Source organism: Alosa sapidissima, chromosome 11, assembly GCF_018492685.1.
Source record: "Alosa sapidissima isolate fAloSap1 chromosome 11, fAloSap1.pri, whole genome shotgun sequence".
Classification (NCBI taxonomy): domain Eukaryota; kingdom Metazoa; phylum Chordata; class Actinopteri; order Clupeiformes; family Clupeidae; genus Alosa; species Alosa sapidissima.
Window position 1 is genome coordinate 22,138,107 of NC_055967.1, and position 17,039 is coordinate 22,155,145.

The window sequence follows — 17,039 nt, forward strand, 5'->3', positions numbered from 1 at the left end:
ACTGTTGGTTTCATAAATCACTAAAAAGGACGGCACCTCTCAGTCCTATTTCAGCATCCCACACCTGCAGGGCGCCTCAGATCACTGAAGAAACATGGGTTGCTAATATACTGCCATACTAAATGCTGAAGTGACTTACAATGCTAGCTGCTGTGCGGTTTAGCTCTGGAGCCAACTTCTGGATGACATAAAAGGCCCCCGCTGCAGCTAGTTTCAGATCTCTTCTCAGATGCTTTCTTTGCAAGATCAAATGCACTTGATGAACTTTTTATAACAAGATTTTATGTTCTTCAAGCTTCTCTGTTAATTTTTCATGACTCATAATCTTAAAGTAATCTCAGGTAAATTCTTTTCTGAACTTTACCTTTTCTCTGTTGTCTGCTCCTTTGTGAAAGAGGAGATACTGAATGTACATGAAGATGTACACTTGCTCCATGTGTTTACAGCGGTGGCATTTGTGCTTATATATGATGTCTGATGCATGACACATTCAAGTGCCTGATCTTAGCTACTGTCTGTAATGTTTTATTTATTGGAATACAGTGGGCATTTAAATATGACTATACAACATTGACCAACTAAGTGCGAAAGACTTTTAAAGTCGAGTCATCTTTGCAAAAGCAACACATAGGCCTCCTGTTCTGATCATCTACAGTAAAATATGGTGGGGATTTTTAGAAGTCACACACAAACGTCAGGTCAAGGTCAGGGTTTGAGGTTCTTTGGTTTTGTCCCACCTACCTGCCCCCTGTAGCTGATGGACTGGGAACTCGTTGTGTTGTCTCCACTCCCTGTGTGCTCAAACGTCCCACCGCACCGCATCACTCTGAGTGCAATCTAATGAGTTGATGGGTCTTATTTAAATTACGAGACCACTGCAAATTTGAATATGACAGTCAACTCATTCGAATGTCACTCAGCAACCGTAGGATGACATCAGAAAAATGTGCAGTGGTCTCTTAATTTTTTCAGAGCTGTATATTTATAATATGTTTGCTTTAAGTGTGGCCATCACTGGCAGCCCTAGGTACAAACTGGACTTGGCTATAGTTCTCCTGGGTTCTACATACTAGTGGACCTGTGATGTAGTTCTCCTGGCTCCTAATTCAGTTCCAGCTGCTGATCTCTTCTCTATTCTATCCTCTCCTCTCTCCACAGGCTGACCGTATTCTTGGACTCTCAGACCAGCTGAGTGGATCAATGATGGAATTACAAACATTACAGGAGGCGCTGAAAGTTGAAATACAAGTTCACCAGGTGGGGAGGAGTCCGTTTTTCACTTGAGCTTTCTCTCACACCATTGCTGTGTTGGAGTCCTCAAACCTTTTCTCACACCATTTCAGTGTTGGATTCCTCTTACCTGTTACTGTATGACCATGTTATTAATCCCCCGTAGATATGTTAACATTATTCTTTGAAATAGACTATTAAGGCCATGTTAGGCCACTTTTTGAGGTATGTTCATATGAACAACTACTCAGTGTCATCTTCAAATTAATTTTGATGGTATATATTCCTGCGAAGGACAGGTGAGTACACAGCATTATTCCCACTAGCGTCCAGGTAAACGCAGCATCATTCCCATTAGCGTCCAGGTAAACACATCGTCATTCCCACTAGCGTCCAGGTAAACGCAGCGCCATTCCCACTAGCGTCTAGGTTATGCACTGCATATTTGTTGTTGGTCAGAAGATTTAAGAAACTTTTCTCAGCACAAGATCAGCAACAATATTGACAAAAGACGCCAGTTAGCATGTTGGTTCTTCATACTCTGATACCCCACAGAGAGGGCATCTATACTGTGATATCCAAATGGAGTATGAGAATGGAAATACCCTCTGTGTGGTATCAACTGAGCCAGCCATCATAGGGCATGTGGAGGCAGTGGATATAACAGTTTTTAAATTCCTCCAAGCTTCTGTTAAATGCATCGAAGAATCTGATGTGTGTTAGATGGCCTTATGTCCCTCATATCTACTGTGAGGCAGGTGATTTAATATTGAGCTCTCTGTGTGGGACAGGTGCACTTGACTGCAGTTCAGTTGTTGGCCTGCAGATGTCACTGTTTCAGCTGTAATGTTTGTTGACTTGGACTTAGCATTGAATTTTATCAATTTCAGAGGAGGTAAAAATGAATGTGTCTAATGTACCAATGGGTCTGTTTCAGTGTCTTAACATGTTAATTCTCCATTTTCCCCTCATAGAAACTGGTTGCTCAGATGAAACAAGATCCTCAGGTAATGATTAAAGTGTCTACAGTAGTAGTTAGAATGGCAAATGTTTTCACACCAAACTATAAACTGACTCATTCATCATGTTTACTACAATTATGATACTTTACACAGTGAATGCCAGAATGCATAGTTGCTGAATTTCCGTTCATCCTGATGCTATTTTACAATAAAAAGTGAGGTGTGAATATGTTTGTGTGACCATTTACGTTCACCCTAATGCTATTTTACAATAACAAAGTGAGGTGTGAATATGTGTGTGTGACCGTGCTACTGTGTTTGCTTTTCAGAATGCCGATTTGAAGAAACAACTCCATGAACTCCAGGCCAAGATAACCGCTCTGAGTGAGAAACAGGTGAGTCTGACCGAGAAACTGGTGAGCTCTGCTCTGAGTGAGAAACAGCTGAGAACAACTGAGAAACTGATAGAGAGCTTCTGTGAGAAACAGGTGAGTCTGACAGAGAAACAGGTGAGTGAGTGAGAAACAGGTCAATCTGAGAGAGAGACGGGTGAGTGAGAAGCAGGTGAGCACAGGTGAGAAATACTGATAGAGAACTTCTGTGAGGGGAACTTCAGACCCGTTAGACTCTGCTGAAAGTCATCACACTAGGTCAGTGTAGGAGTCTGAGCTAGTTCTATGGAAAACCTCATTCAAATAAGCCTCATGCAAATGTTGTTGCTATGGTGACTAACGTGTCACTTTTTAAACTCTGCAAAGCTGTATAGGTCCTTTTGAGTAACATGCTTCTTATTACACTCTGCAGAGCTGTATAGGTCCTGTTGAGTAACATGCTTCTTATTACACTCTACAGAGCTGTATGGGTCCTGTTGAGTAACATGCTTCTTATTACACTCTACAGAGCTGTATGGGTCCTGTTGAGTAACCTTCTTATTACACTCTACAGAGCTGTATGGGTCCTGTTGAGTAACATGCTTCTTATTACACTCTACAGAGCTGTATGGGTCCTGTTGATTGCACTCTACAGAGCTGTATGGGTCCTGTTGAGTAACATGCTTCTATTTACACTCTACAGAGCTGTATGGGTCCTGTTGAGTAACATGCTTCTTATTACACTCTACAGAGCTGTATGGGTCCTGTAGAATAAACTGCTGCTAAGTACACTTGTGTGTTGACGCACGGGCGCTCACTCATTTTTGAGACTGCTGTTGTGTACTGACGGCAGGCGACCCACTGTCACACCGTGGCCCTGTCCACATACGGTTCTGTGCTGGCATTCCGTAGGAAAACGGAAGCCTCCATCCCCTAAGTATGCTGTCTCCTAGCAACTGGAACAGCATATGTCTGTTAGCCAGTGTGTGTCTGGTGTGGACTGCCACTGCCTGATGTGAGGTGCGCATGCTCAGACATGTTTGTTGGTTCCAAAAACATACTTTTTGAACTCGTAGACGGCAGTATTTCTACATAAAACAATTAACTTTGGGATTTGTGGGCTTATATTTTGTTAAAGTTAGCAAGGAATAGCTACTATTAAATCTAAAAAGTCTGTTTTTTGGAACCAAGAAATACATTTGTATATAAATAACTTTTTTTCTGGAGTGATTGGCCTTATGGGGCCTGGCATAGCAGTCAGTCAGAGTGAGCATTTGCTAGAGACATTTCCACTAGAGAAAGTGTCCTCCTGTTTATGAAACCAGATTATGTACTTCAGAGAGTTAAAGGGTTAGTATGCAATTATACCCCATGTACTTCCTGTCAAATTCAGCTCAAACAACCTCAAACTGTTTGTTCAGTGTTGATTCAGTGTCAGTGCTCAGAAAATCGTTGTCATACAGTCCCAGCTCTGTGAGTGGACAATAACATAATGACTGGGACCAAGCCACAGATAATCCCAGCCAATCAACACAGTGCTTGTGAGGAGGAACACTGAAGGGAGGGGCACAATCTGACTGGGTAATTCACAAAGCCAACTGCATTTCTGAGAAACCAAAAGTGAAGATCATCTCTTGGAGATAATGGATAGTAGCTTCGTTATCAGTGAGCCTCAGAACACGGACAGTGAGTTTCACCTTGGTCTGGACGAGTCGATGCTGGCCTTAGAACAGATGTAGAGTGGCCAGAGGTGTGTGTGTGTGTGTGTGTGTGTGTGTGTGTGTGTGTGTAAAAGATAAAAGGGCTGTAACTCTGTGTAGACCTGAGGTGTTCTGTGGCTCCAGTAGGTTGAGAGGGGGAGCTCTGTGAGCTGAATGTTAATGAAGAGTTCTTCCTCCTCCCTCTCCTCTACTCCTCCTCGTCTCTTCTCCTTGTCCCTCTCTCCCCGTCCTCCTACTGTTGTCCATTCTCCTCCCTAGGTTCTCCTCCTCCTCCCTCTATCCTTCCTCCTCCCTCTCTTCCTGTGTAGGGGGTTGGAGGGCGTTAACGACGGGCCATGTTGTTGCTACTCTAGTGCCTCTCCCTGCTCTAATGCAGTTTTTATTTCCTCTCAGAAAAAGGTGGTGGAGCAGCTGAGGAAGGACCTGCTGGTGAAGCAGGAGCCCGAGCTGAAGCTGCAGCTGCAGGCCACACAGATGGCCGACACCAAGCACCTGCTCCAGCTGTCCACCACACAGGCTCAGCAGCCCCCCACCACTCATAACACCGGGGTACAGCAGGTACACACACACACACACACACACACACACACTCATAACACCGGGGTACAGCAGGTACACACACACACACACACACACACACACACACTCACACACACTCATAACACCGGGGTACAGCAGGTACACACACACACACACACAGAACACAGGGGTACAGCAGGTACACACTCACACACAGACATACATACATACATGCATACACGCACACACACAGAACACAGGGGTACAGCAGGTACACACACACACACACACACACACACAGAGAACACAAGGGTACAGTAGGTACACACAGACATACATACACACACAACACCAGGGTACAGCAGGCACACACACACGCACACGCACACACAAAGAATACAGGGGTACAGCAGGTTCTAATACCCCTGTTCTCTCTGTCTGTTTTTCTCGCTCTGTAGATGTTCTAACACTCCTGTTCCGTTTTTCTCTCTGTAGAAGACTTTGACACTCACCCCGGTGCTCACCACTAAGACGCTACCTCTCGTGCTGAAAGCTGCCACCACAACAATGCCTGCTTCTGCCACCGGCCAGTGTCCCACCGTCGCCATGGTTACTGCCATAAGCAACATGCCCAAACCTGTGGTCAACTCCGACTCCCAGGCCACACCCATCAACCTGCAGGTGGCCAGCAAATTGCCCAATCAGGGCTCAGATCCTGTCCGCATCATCTCCAAGAATGCCATTGTGGTAAGTCTGCGCTCCCCGCCGAGCTGCTCCCATCATGCTTTGCGGCACAGTCTGTCCTCAGCGCGGTTGTCCTGATGCAATGATATCTGGATGACACGTTTGTGCGTGTGGAGCAGCTCCAGCTCCTCTTCCCTCCAGTGTGAGGCTGGGGTGTGTGTGGTGGCACTAGCTTGTTAATGCCCAGCATGGTAAACATTCTCACACACACACACACACACACACACACAAAACAAATTGGAGTGATGTGTGAATTGTGTGCCGGTAGCCGGCGTCCCTGGGAGGCGGGGCCGAGAATAAACAGGTGATTTCATCGCAGGTGCAGGCCGCCACCACCACTTCGGCCCAGCCAATCAAAGTTCCTCAGTTTGTCCCTCCTGCTAGAGCAACGCCGCGGCCCACCTACCTGCCTCAGGTGCGTCCTTCTAAGCCCCGCCTCCCCTCCTGGACCCTCCTGCCCCACCCATCTCTGTTTGTTTGTGCACTTGTTTATGTGTGTCTTTGTGTGTGTTGTTTTGTGTACCTGCCACTAGAGTGTGCTCATGCACTCACAAACCCATAGGCTGCTGCTTCAGGATAGAAATCCCCGTCATCTGCTCTTCCCAACAGCCCGATACTGGCATTCTTTACTGTAGTTCACTCTTAGATTAACAGCCCGATATTGCTGTTCTTTTCTGTAGTTCACTCTTAAATTAACAGCTCTATTGCTGTTCTTTTCTGTAGTTCACTCTTAAATTAACAGTTCGATATTGCTGTTCTTTTCTGTAGTTCACTCTTAAATGAACAGCTCGATACTGCTGTTCCCTACAGTAGAGTTCAGTCTGTTATATGATCACTGCAGAGTGCAGATCACTGAGCTCCTCATCTAGAAGACTTTACTCTGCTGGTGGGAGCCCCAGCCAAATGAATCCTAGACTGATCTAAAACAAATGGCAGTGAGGCTAGAGTTGGACTAGCTGCCAGATGCTACTGTTCCCGGCAGTAGAGTTTAGTGTGTAATGATCAGTTGTGAATGTTGTTTCATACAGCACTGTAATGGAGTCCATTAAGGCCTTAGCTGAGAGTGGGTTGATGCTCCTGACTATGTATCTAGTAGCTTTTGTGTCTTTATATGTGTGTGTGTGTTTGCGTTTTTGTATGCGTGTGTGTCTGTGTTTTTGTATCTGTGTGTGCACGTTGTTGCTGTTTGGCAAGCTTTTGTATGTCTGTGTGTGTTTGTATGTTGTAGTGCTGTTTCCTCATGGCAGGTTGCTTGCTAGCAGTCGTGTGTGTGTGTGTGTGTGTGTGTGTGTGTGTGTGTGTGTGTAAGAGAGAGAGAGTCCTATGATCCCCCTGTGTAGTCTGTGTGAAGATTAAGTGATATTTGTGTATGTGTGTATTAGTGTAATACATCTGGGTGACTGGCTGTTTCCAAGGTCTACCCACCTATACAGGCTCAACAACACACACACACACACAGAGACAGACAGACACTGCAAGAAAGGCTGTTCCTCGGGGGAACTTGAGTCTTCAGTGTTGGTCGCTGCAGATGAACATGTTTAAAGATGACAGAATTGATGAACAGAATATTTTTCCTTCTTCTCACATAGTAGGTATGAACTGGTCTGTTGAAAAATGTTAAGATGCTATTTTACAAGCCCATTTGCAACCTTATGATTTGGCTAGGGAATAAAATTGCCTATTTTAGCAGTTATCTGAACTTGAATAATTAAGTAAGCTTTACGTTGATTGGCTGCCTTGCAGCCAAAGACTTGTCTCCAGCAAGTGGAACATAACGTGTGGAAAGGGGCGGGGACCAGAGGGAGGATTTGGGTCAGTCTGTCTTTCAGACTCACCTGTTTGTTAGTCTTACAAGTCCTAGATTTGTATATGAAGGAGGAAATAATCGTGTTTCCGGTTCATGGTAGCTTTGTGGCCAGTAGGGGTGTAAAGATTAACCGATACGTATCGGTATCCGTTTTTAACCTGTAAGATACGGCTACATCGATACGTGAAGCCCCGTATCGGAATAAAACTGAACTAAGTTATATCGATTTACTTGTTACAAATTGGTTCACAACCTTTTCTGCTCGCTCAGACTCATTTACGTTCCAAACAGCGCGTTCATCCCACTTCCGGTTTTGAAACTACACGTGGCACGGATTTGTGGGTAATGCAGTTCGTTTTTGGCTACATTCATTGTCCAAAGTTGTCAAAGGACCTCATTACCCATACATCTACTGCAATTTAAGCACGTGACAACTCGCACTCGGTCGTTGTCTCTCTAGAGTAGCCTTACGTTTTATGAAGGGATTTCCTTAATGTTAATAATTTGGCCCTTGCTGCTAAAACGATGCACAAATTATTAGCCAATTATTTTGTTCATATTCACCCAGACTTGTGGCATTATAGGTTTCTGCATATTAGGTCTACCGTTGGAACAAAATAAGCCCAGAGAGTTCATTGATATGTAGGCCTATTTTATTCTTGTAGGCTATATGAGAAAAGGCCAAGAGTGTCTTAAGCACGGTTTTATTTCGGTATTGTCTCACCTTAACAAGGCTACAGCTCCTTGAAAACAATCAGATATAACTCTATAAAATCTATAAAGTCTATAAAGTATTTTATGTTGTATTTGGCTGCTGTGTTTGACTGAAATGTAGACTATTCTTTTTTCATTTCAATACAGTATATGATACAAACCTCAGTGTAGATAATAATATAATACAGTGTAAATAATAACATTTTTTTTTTTTGCCTAATTGACAACCATGACCATGATAATTGATAATATAAAATTAATGTGCACCTTAAGAAAATGATAAAAAATCTTTCAGAATCCTTTCCATTCTTGAACTGCATCGAATCGCATCGAATTGTACTGAATCGTTTTTTATGAACATGTATCTTTTCTTGTATCGAATCGTGTCCATGTATCTAGATGCGAATCGTATCGTCTTTTACATGAGAGATTCACACCCCTAGTGGCCAGGCACCCAACTCTCCTTCTTCAACAAAGCTATTCTGTCATCTTTAAGGTTCTACTGTTATATGGTGACATGAGCTTGTCCTGAATGAATTTACACACTCAACCATGAAGTCTTTTATGAGCTTGTCCTGAATGAATTTACACACTCAACCGTGAAGTCTTCTATGAGCTTCTCCTGAATGATGGCAAAGATGAATTTCCTCTGCAGTACAACAGGAGGCAAATAGTGTGCTTTTCCCAAACAGTGAAGATGAATTTCCTCTGCAGACTTGAGTTGTTTCCTCACATATACACTACAGTGTATATGACTGAAAAGTGCCTTAACTTGCCAGGGAAGGTCCATCAGACATTACTGCAACTTCTGTCCTCTGGTCAGCAGGATGGCATCTCTGAGGCAGCTGCTCAGTGCTTTCTGGTCCAGGGGTCAGGAGTTAGTATCCAGGTTGGCCGACACCATCTTGGAAAAATGCCACCCTATGCGTGCCGTCATGTGGACGCTAAAGTATGTTGTCAATGTGGATTGGCTGATGTGCCCATGAGCTGGCCATTTCCAAGCTGGGAGCATCAACCTATCTGCTAGGACAATATAATTTGTGGCAATCTGTCGCGAGGCACCCAATTGGTTTGTTTGTGAAAATGTAATCGGAGTTAAGCACTTATGATGGAACGCCCTTCTCAAAGTAGCTAGCCTAGCATCCGCCTAGCATCCCCTTCTAGCCTAGCATCCGCCTAGCATCTCCAGGCCTGTAGTGTATACCTAAGGTGCATCCTATCCCTACCATGCGGCCTCTCTCCTCTCTCCTCGGTCCTCCAGCTAGTGCCCCGGAAATTGTTCAAAGCTCGACGTCATCAAGGATGTCTCATTTCTCTGGTAACCAGAAGAGGTGAGAGTGAGGAGAGAAGAGAAAGGGCCGATACGCGAGGAAACACGAGAGCATCCTATGCGGAAGCATTTTCAGTCGGAATTGTGCGATCATTGATCCAAGCTCTCAAGGTGAAAAGTTCCCTCCCATGTCTATTAATTTTTGGTTTCCAACAAGTTCGTAGGGATTTATTAGTGACAATAAATTAGTAGATAGACCAAGAAAAGATCTTTATATGCTGGAATTGTCATGAACTACCATGCAAAAGATTTTTGTTCTCACGTTGTTCTCACGTTGTATTTAAATAAGAGTTCATTCATCTCTCAAGAACTGTCAAACATTACCTCATTATCAGGGTCAATAAGTGGGAATACTCCATGGTCATAGGATTGATAAGTGGGAAGAGACCATGTTCATATGATTACCTCATTATCAGGGTCGATAAGTGGGAAGAGACCATGTTCATATGATTACCTCATTATCAGGGTCGATAAGTGGGAATACTGCATGTTCATATGATTACCTTGATGGGAGGGTCGATAAGTGGGAAGAGTCCACGTTTGATTACCTCATTATCAGGGTCGATAAGTGGGAAGAGTCCACGTTCATATGATTACCTCGATGGGAGGGTCGATAAGTGGGAAGAGTCCATGTTCAATATCGTCACCTTTCTAAAATAATCATAATTTTTTTCAGGTTTTTCAGAAAGCACAAAAAAGTTAACCAAAAATGTAATGATAATACCTGGCATCCGCCTAGCATCTCTTTCTAGCCTAGCATCCGCCTAGCATCTCCAGGATTGTATAGTCCCCATGGTCTGGTGCAGGAGCTCAGCTGTGTGCTGGCCTGTCCTGTGCTGTTCCTTTAGTGGTATTATCTGTGAGTGTGTGTGGCAGACTCTTTCTCCAGCAGCATGGCAGCTGGAGTGATTTTGCCTGTGAGCTTTGACCTCTGACCTCTAGCTGACCTGCTCTCGTCTGTGTCCCAGGTGAGGCCGAAACCTCCTGCACCCAACAATGTGCCCATCGCCCCCGCACCTGCTTCGGCCCCACCCCCACCCATGGTGGCCGCACCCCCTCAGCTGCTACAGCGGCCAATCATGCTGGCCACCAAGCTGAGCCCCTCCTCCCTGTCACAGACCACGCCCATCCACCAGGTGCGCATAGTCAACGGTCAGCCCTGCGCCACCCTCACCAAGACCACGCCCACTGGACAGGTGACTGGCATTGTCATCAGTGCGCCTGCACCCACTCTTCAGATCAGTAGCCTACCCACAGACACAAAGGTAAGAGCAGGTATCCAGATTCAAATCATTTTCCCGATCCCACCCCATCTCTCTCTCCCACTCGCTTCCTGTAACACTGTCCTATCCGAATAAAGGCAAAAAGGCCAATGGAAAAAAAAGAGTTGTTCACTAACTCCCCCCAGATGCATGGGTAAAAAGAGGTAAAAGGGAGCTATTGCTAACTGGAGTAACCCACTTCCAATAAATTATGCTAAGCTAGGCTAACCGTGTCAGATTGGGTTACTGCACACACAGAGAATAGAAAGGTGTGTGTATCCTCTTATCTAACTCTGGGGTAAACGGGAAATTTACCAAAATGTAGGTGTTCCTTCACTTAAGATTTCCATGGTAGATGGATTTGTCCCAAGTTTACAAGTAGGAAGTTGTTGTATTGAAGCGATGTATTATATGTTTCTAGTAGGAGGTTGGGATATCTCGATCTCTGAGTTACTAGGGAACGGAACCAGGGCATCCCTCCCCATCTTCAAAAACCTCTTGAAGACCAAAACACTTTTAAAACCACTTCCTCTCCTAAAACTTCTAACATAACCTCACATGCCTAACCTGCATTTACCATGCACTTCCTCTGCCTAACCTGCACTTACCATGCACTTCTTCTTCACCCACTACTAGCATGATTACTGCCTGGCTGTCACTTAACTCATTGAATGCCGTGCTGTTTTTGGAAGCTTTGGCCCAGAGTGCCAGCAATCATTGTTGACGATTTTTGTAGAGCCACAGCGTATTCTATGTTATAGCTATGGACACATACTATGGCTTGTTTGAAAGGTGAGACTTTAAGCTCTCAGTGGGTACAAACCGTTTATTTCTACATGCCTCTGTTCGTAAGAAATCCCAAGCTAAACAGTGGATAGTTTATCAAAATCCCTGTTTTATTTCTAGAAATGGAGATGTAGCGTCTTTGATGAAATATGAAGTGTTGCCTGTAAAGTTTCCGGGAAGTAACCTAGCGAGACCTGGCGAGACTGCCACCTAGTGATAAACCCACGAAAATGGCTTGGTTTTGACCCAATGTGCATGTGTCACTGATTCAACCCAAAGCGGCAACCATCAAAGATTAAAAAAGATCAAAGAGTTTTAAGATTAAATGTCCAGATAAAATGTCCAGATTGTGCGTTTTCATGAGTTTTCGATCGTCATATATTTAATTTCCATTCATCACAGAGTTCCCAAAATGACATATAAGGTGTGTTAGAGTGTCTAGTTTCGTAATTAAAAAAAAAGAGCTAAAAACGTAATATTACGTTTTTGGCACTCAACGCATGGGAAGTTTTGGCACTCAATGAGTTAACATCTGCACTTATCTGCACTATCAGTTTCTGGGTATCGTATAAGGTTGCAGTTAAACAGTTGTATTAATTGTTACTTATTTTGTACCGTAGCTTGATTTGGTCCATTTATAAATCATTTTGGATAAAATATCAGACAGTTGTCTAAAGCAGCATTAGAACTCAAACATTAGCCTCCCCATCAATGCAAAGGAAAGAGGAGTATTTTTGCTGTTTTTGCTGAGTATTTTTGACTTGTGGTGATTTGTTCTGCTTTCTAACGTGGTGCACCTCCCCAACAGACTGTTAAACTCCATGGGGGGGCTGAGCAGGTTCCAGTGACTCCGCCCTCTTCCACACCCCCACCTCTGCCTGTGGCCAAACCCAAACGCGAGGAGAACCCTCAGGTGCGACAGCCAACGCATTGCGAATAAAAAGGCATACCCAGACTAATCGTGTCCCAATAGTCACCTCCGGTGCGTCGTACATTAGCAGAGTTTCCACTGTCGAGCCAACGCAGGGCGAATAAAGGCATACCCAGACTAATCGTGTCCCAGGGCCATTAGTCACCTCCAGTGCTTCATCACTTCTCCACGGGGCGTCCTCAGAGCTTTTTTTCCTGGGTTTCCCAGTTACCATCACTAGAAACTCATTTTGACAATGAAGGGTTTTGGTTGTTGTTGCCGTTATTGCCTTAATTGGGTTACAATGTACAATTATTCCCTCGCAATTGAGATCTCCTGATTCTGCATGTGCATTTGAAAACATTGTGACGTGAAATGCTACACAATAGCTGCTTATGATTGTTTGTGAAGAGGTCTAAAAATTAGGAGTCCTAAAGTTACGAGTGACACGCCCATTATTTTTAGGAGTTTCTCCTAACTTTGCCAGTTAGGAGCTACTTTTTAGCTTTAAGATTTTCCAGTTAGGACCTACTTTTAGCCTTAAGATACTACTGTATGTAAATACAGCCCCTGATCCACATCTTCATGTTGCTTGTTAAATATATTGCTGAATTAACTTCTAAAATACCACATTAGATAGGAGTAGAGGAGTTTTAAATCCGTATACCTTCTGGAAAATGCCTTATTTGCATGTTAGCCCAATATTCCACTGAGCAAAAAATGGCAATAGCAACTTTTACTTTTACAAAAGTTGTCCTGGCTCGACAGTCCGTTTATATATAACTTTATTTACAGACTCAAAGTCCAGATAAAAAACACACATAACATATTACATGAAGGGTACATACATACATGCATACATGCATAACGTAACCTTGGTAACAAAAAAACTTTTTATAGCCCATCAATATGTACTAACGCAGCTTATATTAATTTGCACAGATAGGAGGGATAATTACTCTCTAACTACTGCTCGTTCCTTGCCATTCCTTGCCTTTGTGTACTGCTTTTTCTTAGCGTGTTCAATACTTTTTCCCTGTGCCATTACACTTTTTTACTCCTAACTCTACTTATGGACATTAATGTTTGGATTTTTTTATATGTGTGGATTACCTTAGTTAATACTAATGTCTGGTGAAAAGTTCATGCAAAAAATGGGAAGGGAAGTATATCTTGCCATAATGTGATCTTCACAGAGGGTAGTGTTATGAGACTGTGTGTGAGTGTGAGAGAATGAGAGCGTGAGCGACTATATGGGCCTTACAACACAGTTATCGCCGAGTACAGAGGTGTGTGTGTGTCCATCTGTGTGTGTCCAATGCAGAGGGAAACATACACTGAGCCTATCTGCTCTCTCCACAGAAACTTGCCTTCATGGTATCTCTGGGCCTAGTGACGCACGACCATCTGGAAGGTACTCACAGATGTCACACACACACACACACACACACACACACACACACACACACACACACACACATACATACATACATACATACATACATACATACATACATTCACACTTGAACTGGGACAGAAATCTGAGGTTGTGATTTTCTGCCACAGAGATACAGAGCAGGAGACAGGAGCGCAAGAGGAGAACAACGGCCAACCCTGTGTACAGCGGAGCGGTGTTTGAGCCAGAGGTACACACACACACACACACATTTAGCAACCCTGTGTACAGTGGTGCGGTGTTTGAGCCAGAGGCACACACACACACACACACACACACCACTAGTGGAGTAAGTCTTTTATCAGTAATGACTACCTGTTGTTGTAGCCTCCTAGTGAGTGAGTCTGTTGTGTGTAATGATTGTGTGTTGGTCTCCTGCAGAGGAAGAAGAGTGCGGTGACCTACCTGAACACGCCCCTTCACCAGGGCACCAGGAAGCGAGGTGGGTGGAACAGGGCTGGCTGAACATGCCCAGTGTTGTCCGTTTCTCTCTTTCTTTCTTTCTTTCTTTCTTTCTTTCTTTCTTTCTAACTCTCCCTCTCTCGCCGGCCTGTCTGATAACTAACCCAAAAATCCCAAACGTTCTCCGCTCTGCTTAGTCTCCTGAAAAGGCAGACACCAGCTGAACTGACCTGGTCTCCAAGTACACTATCTAAACCTATTACATACTACACTGGTCTCCAAGTACACTATCTAAACCTGTTTCATTCTACACTGGTCTCCAAGTACACTATCTAAACCTATTACATACTACACTGGTCTCCAAGTACACTATCTAAACCTATTACATACTACACTGGTCTCCAAGTACACTATCTAAACCTGTTTCATTCTACACTGGTCTCCAAGTACACTATCTAAACCTATTACATACTACACTGGTCTCCAAGTACACTATCTAAACCTATTACATACTACACTGGTCTCCAAGTACACTATCTAAACCTGTTTCATTCTACACTGGTCTCCAAGTACACTATCTAAACCTATTACATACTACACTGGTCTGCAAGTGTCTAATCTAATCCTACTGCATATCACACTGACTTACTATCTAATCTTAATGCATATTTTAGTAGTCTCTAATCTATGTGCACTAACTAATTCTGCTGCATACTACGCTGGTGTGTGAGTGCACTATCTAATTCTGCTGCATACTACGCTGGTCTGTAAGTGCACTAACTCCTCTTTTCTTCCTTCGTCGTTCTTCGCCTCCCTTCCTTTAACACTAGCCAATGAGGACCCCCTGTGTAAGGTATGTGTGATGGAGGGTTCTGTGTCTCTGTGTTTTATTTTGTTTTCTCCATTTTCCCCCCTTCTTTTGTTTTTGTTTTTGTTCTCGTCTGTCTCATTTCACCAGGTCGCCCTCCCAAATACAGCAGCGCCCCGGACGTGAGCGCGCACCCCCCGCGCTCTCCCTCCGGCTGCCACCCCGCCTCCCTAGCCCCCGAGCGGCTCGACGCGGGGGGGCTCCCTCACCCCGCACACCCTCACACCCTCCCTCTGCCCTCTCCCAGTTCAGGGGATGTAAGTAGCAGCTGGAGAGACACCAGGCCAACCCCCCCCCAGCAGCCCCCCCACCCCCACCCCCCTCACACACGCCCAGCGTCCACACCTCACTCACCATCCCCCAATCCCCCCCCCACCCACCCCATGCTTAGCCCACACACACACACACACACACACACACTCTGGTGTTCTCCCAAACACACACACTCTGCCACACAAAACTCATGTGAGAGTACAAGTTCACACTTTTCTGACGTAGTCTCAAAACATAGCTACACAAACACACACACAAGCTCTCTCTGATAAACCTGCCACTCACCTCTCATCCCCATGGATCCACTCACTCATTAACTTAAGATCATCCTCTCTTGTTGGTTTTGTTTGTTGATTAAGCTGTGTGTTTGTGTTCATGGAGCCTGCAACCTTACAAAGTGAACAGTCATAACGCCCTCCCCCCAACCCCTAAGGGTGCCTTATTTAATCTCTAGCAGTTTACATCAGTTAATCCAGCCTTAACTCTTGAGACATCCAGACATGACGAGTAAAATATAAGCTGCCCTTTCTAAATGACTTTTCAGTTTAAAGGCCTTAATTTAAGTGACCCCTAAGCAAATCCCTCCCTCTTTGTCCACCCTGCCAAGCGTGATTGGCCCGGCCCGTAAGGGGGCGGGACACTGACGCGTGCATTCTTCCTGACAGGGAGACATCCATGAGGACTTCTGTGCCGTGTGCAGACGCAGCGGCCAGTTGCTCATGTGCGACACCTGCTCCCGCGTCTACCATCTGCCCTGCTTGGACCCGCCCCTCAAAAACATTCCCAAGGGCATGTGGATCTGCCCCAAATGCCAAGACCAGGTAAACAGGGAAAGGGCCTGCCTGCCCCCCATGCCCCTCGTGTCCCCCACACGGGACCACTCTCTCCCCGGGTTCCTCTCCAGATGGGTGCAGGCAGAGATATGGCTGTTCGGGGCTTTGTAAGCTTCTGTCCACACTGTTCAGCACTCTGTGTCATGCCTTTTTACCCACTCAATGCTGCCATTCAGTTGCTTTGGTTGTCCATCTCCACCATTACGTGTCAGTCTGAGAGTGCTAGTTGTCCTGTTCTCTCTAAGAACTGTGCCTGGGTATCGTGTCACTCAGCTCATAACCTAACTGGTCATTCCCTCTGCAGATTCTCAAAAAAGAAGATGCCATTCCTTGGCCAGGGACTCTGGCTATTGTCCATTCCTATATTGCATACAAAGAAGGTACTAAATGCTTCAACTCTTGAGCTGGCCAAAGTATATGCTGTGTTGCTTGTTCAGACCCTTTCAAATAGGTCCTCTGTGGAGGCATGTGTTGTGTGAAAGTGATGTTTGTGTATCACAGAAGGGTGTGTGTGTGTGTGTGTGTGTGTGTCTTCAGCTAAAGAGGAGGAGAAACAGAAGCTGTTAAAGTGGAGCACTGAGCTGAAGCTGGAGAGAGAACAACTGGAGCAGAGAGTCAAGCAGCTCACCAACTCCATTACGGTTAGTCTCACCAACTCCATCATGGTTAGTCTTATCAATTCCCATCACGATCAGTACTCACACCAACTCTATCACAGTTATGATATGAAGTATCAGGCTAACGTAGGTGTAGCTGTACGTATCAGACTGATGCATTCTGGTTCTCTGAATTGTTTCAGAATGTGAGGTAGGCGCAGTAATGAGAAAAGGTTTGATCATTGGTTAAAAGCA

General features: G+C 44.7%; 1 protein-coding gene across 9 annotated transcripts in view; it reads left to right on the top strand.

The window, feature by feature from the left end:
- Positions 1-17,039, top strand: part of phf21ab (PHD finger protein 21Ab) — a 30,079-nt gene that overhangs the window by 6,800 nt on the left and 6,240 nt on the right. For 6 of the 9 annotated variants that reach the window (XM_042109791.1, XM_042109788.1, XM_042109790.1 and 3 more), the window contains 15 exons: positions 1,159-1,257; positions 2,205-2,237; positions 2,522-2,587; positions 4,678-4,842; positions 5,299-5,550; positions 5,867-5,962; positions 10,367-10,663; positions 12,255-12,359; positions 13,719-13,770; positions 13,923-14,002; positions 14,194-14,254; positions 15,173-15,339; positions 16,021-16,176; positions 16,493-16,568; positions 16,726-16,829. In XM_042109791.1, coding sequence (XP_041965725.1) covers positions 1,201-1,257; positions 2,205-2,237; positions 2,522-2,587; positions 4,678-4,842; positions 5,299-5,550; positions 5,867-5,962; positions 10,367-10,663; positions 12,255-12,359; positions 13,719-13,770; positions 13,923-14,002; positions 14,194-14,254; positions 15,173-15,339; positions 16,021-16,176; positions 16,493-16,568; positions 16,726-16,829 — 1,767 coding nt within the window. In that variant the 5' untranslated portion in view covers positions 1,159-1,200. Of the gene's footprint in view, positions 1-1,158; positions 1,258-2,204; positions 2,238-2,521; positions 2,588-4,677; positions 4,843-5,298; positions 5,551-5,866; positions 5,963-10,366; positions 10,664-12,254; positions 12,360-13,718; positions 13,771-13,922; positions 14,003-14,193; positions 14,255-15,044; positions 15,068-15,172; positions 15,340-16,020; positions 16,177-16,492; positions 16,569-16,725; positions 16,830-17,039 lie in introns of those variants that run through there. The other 3 variants (XM_042109796.1, XM_042109795.1, XM_042109787.1) reach the window with 3 other exon arrangements.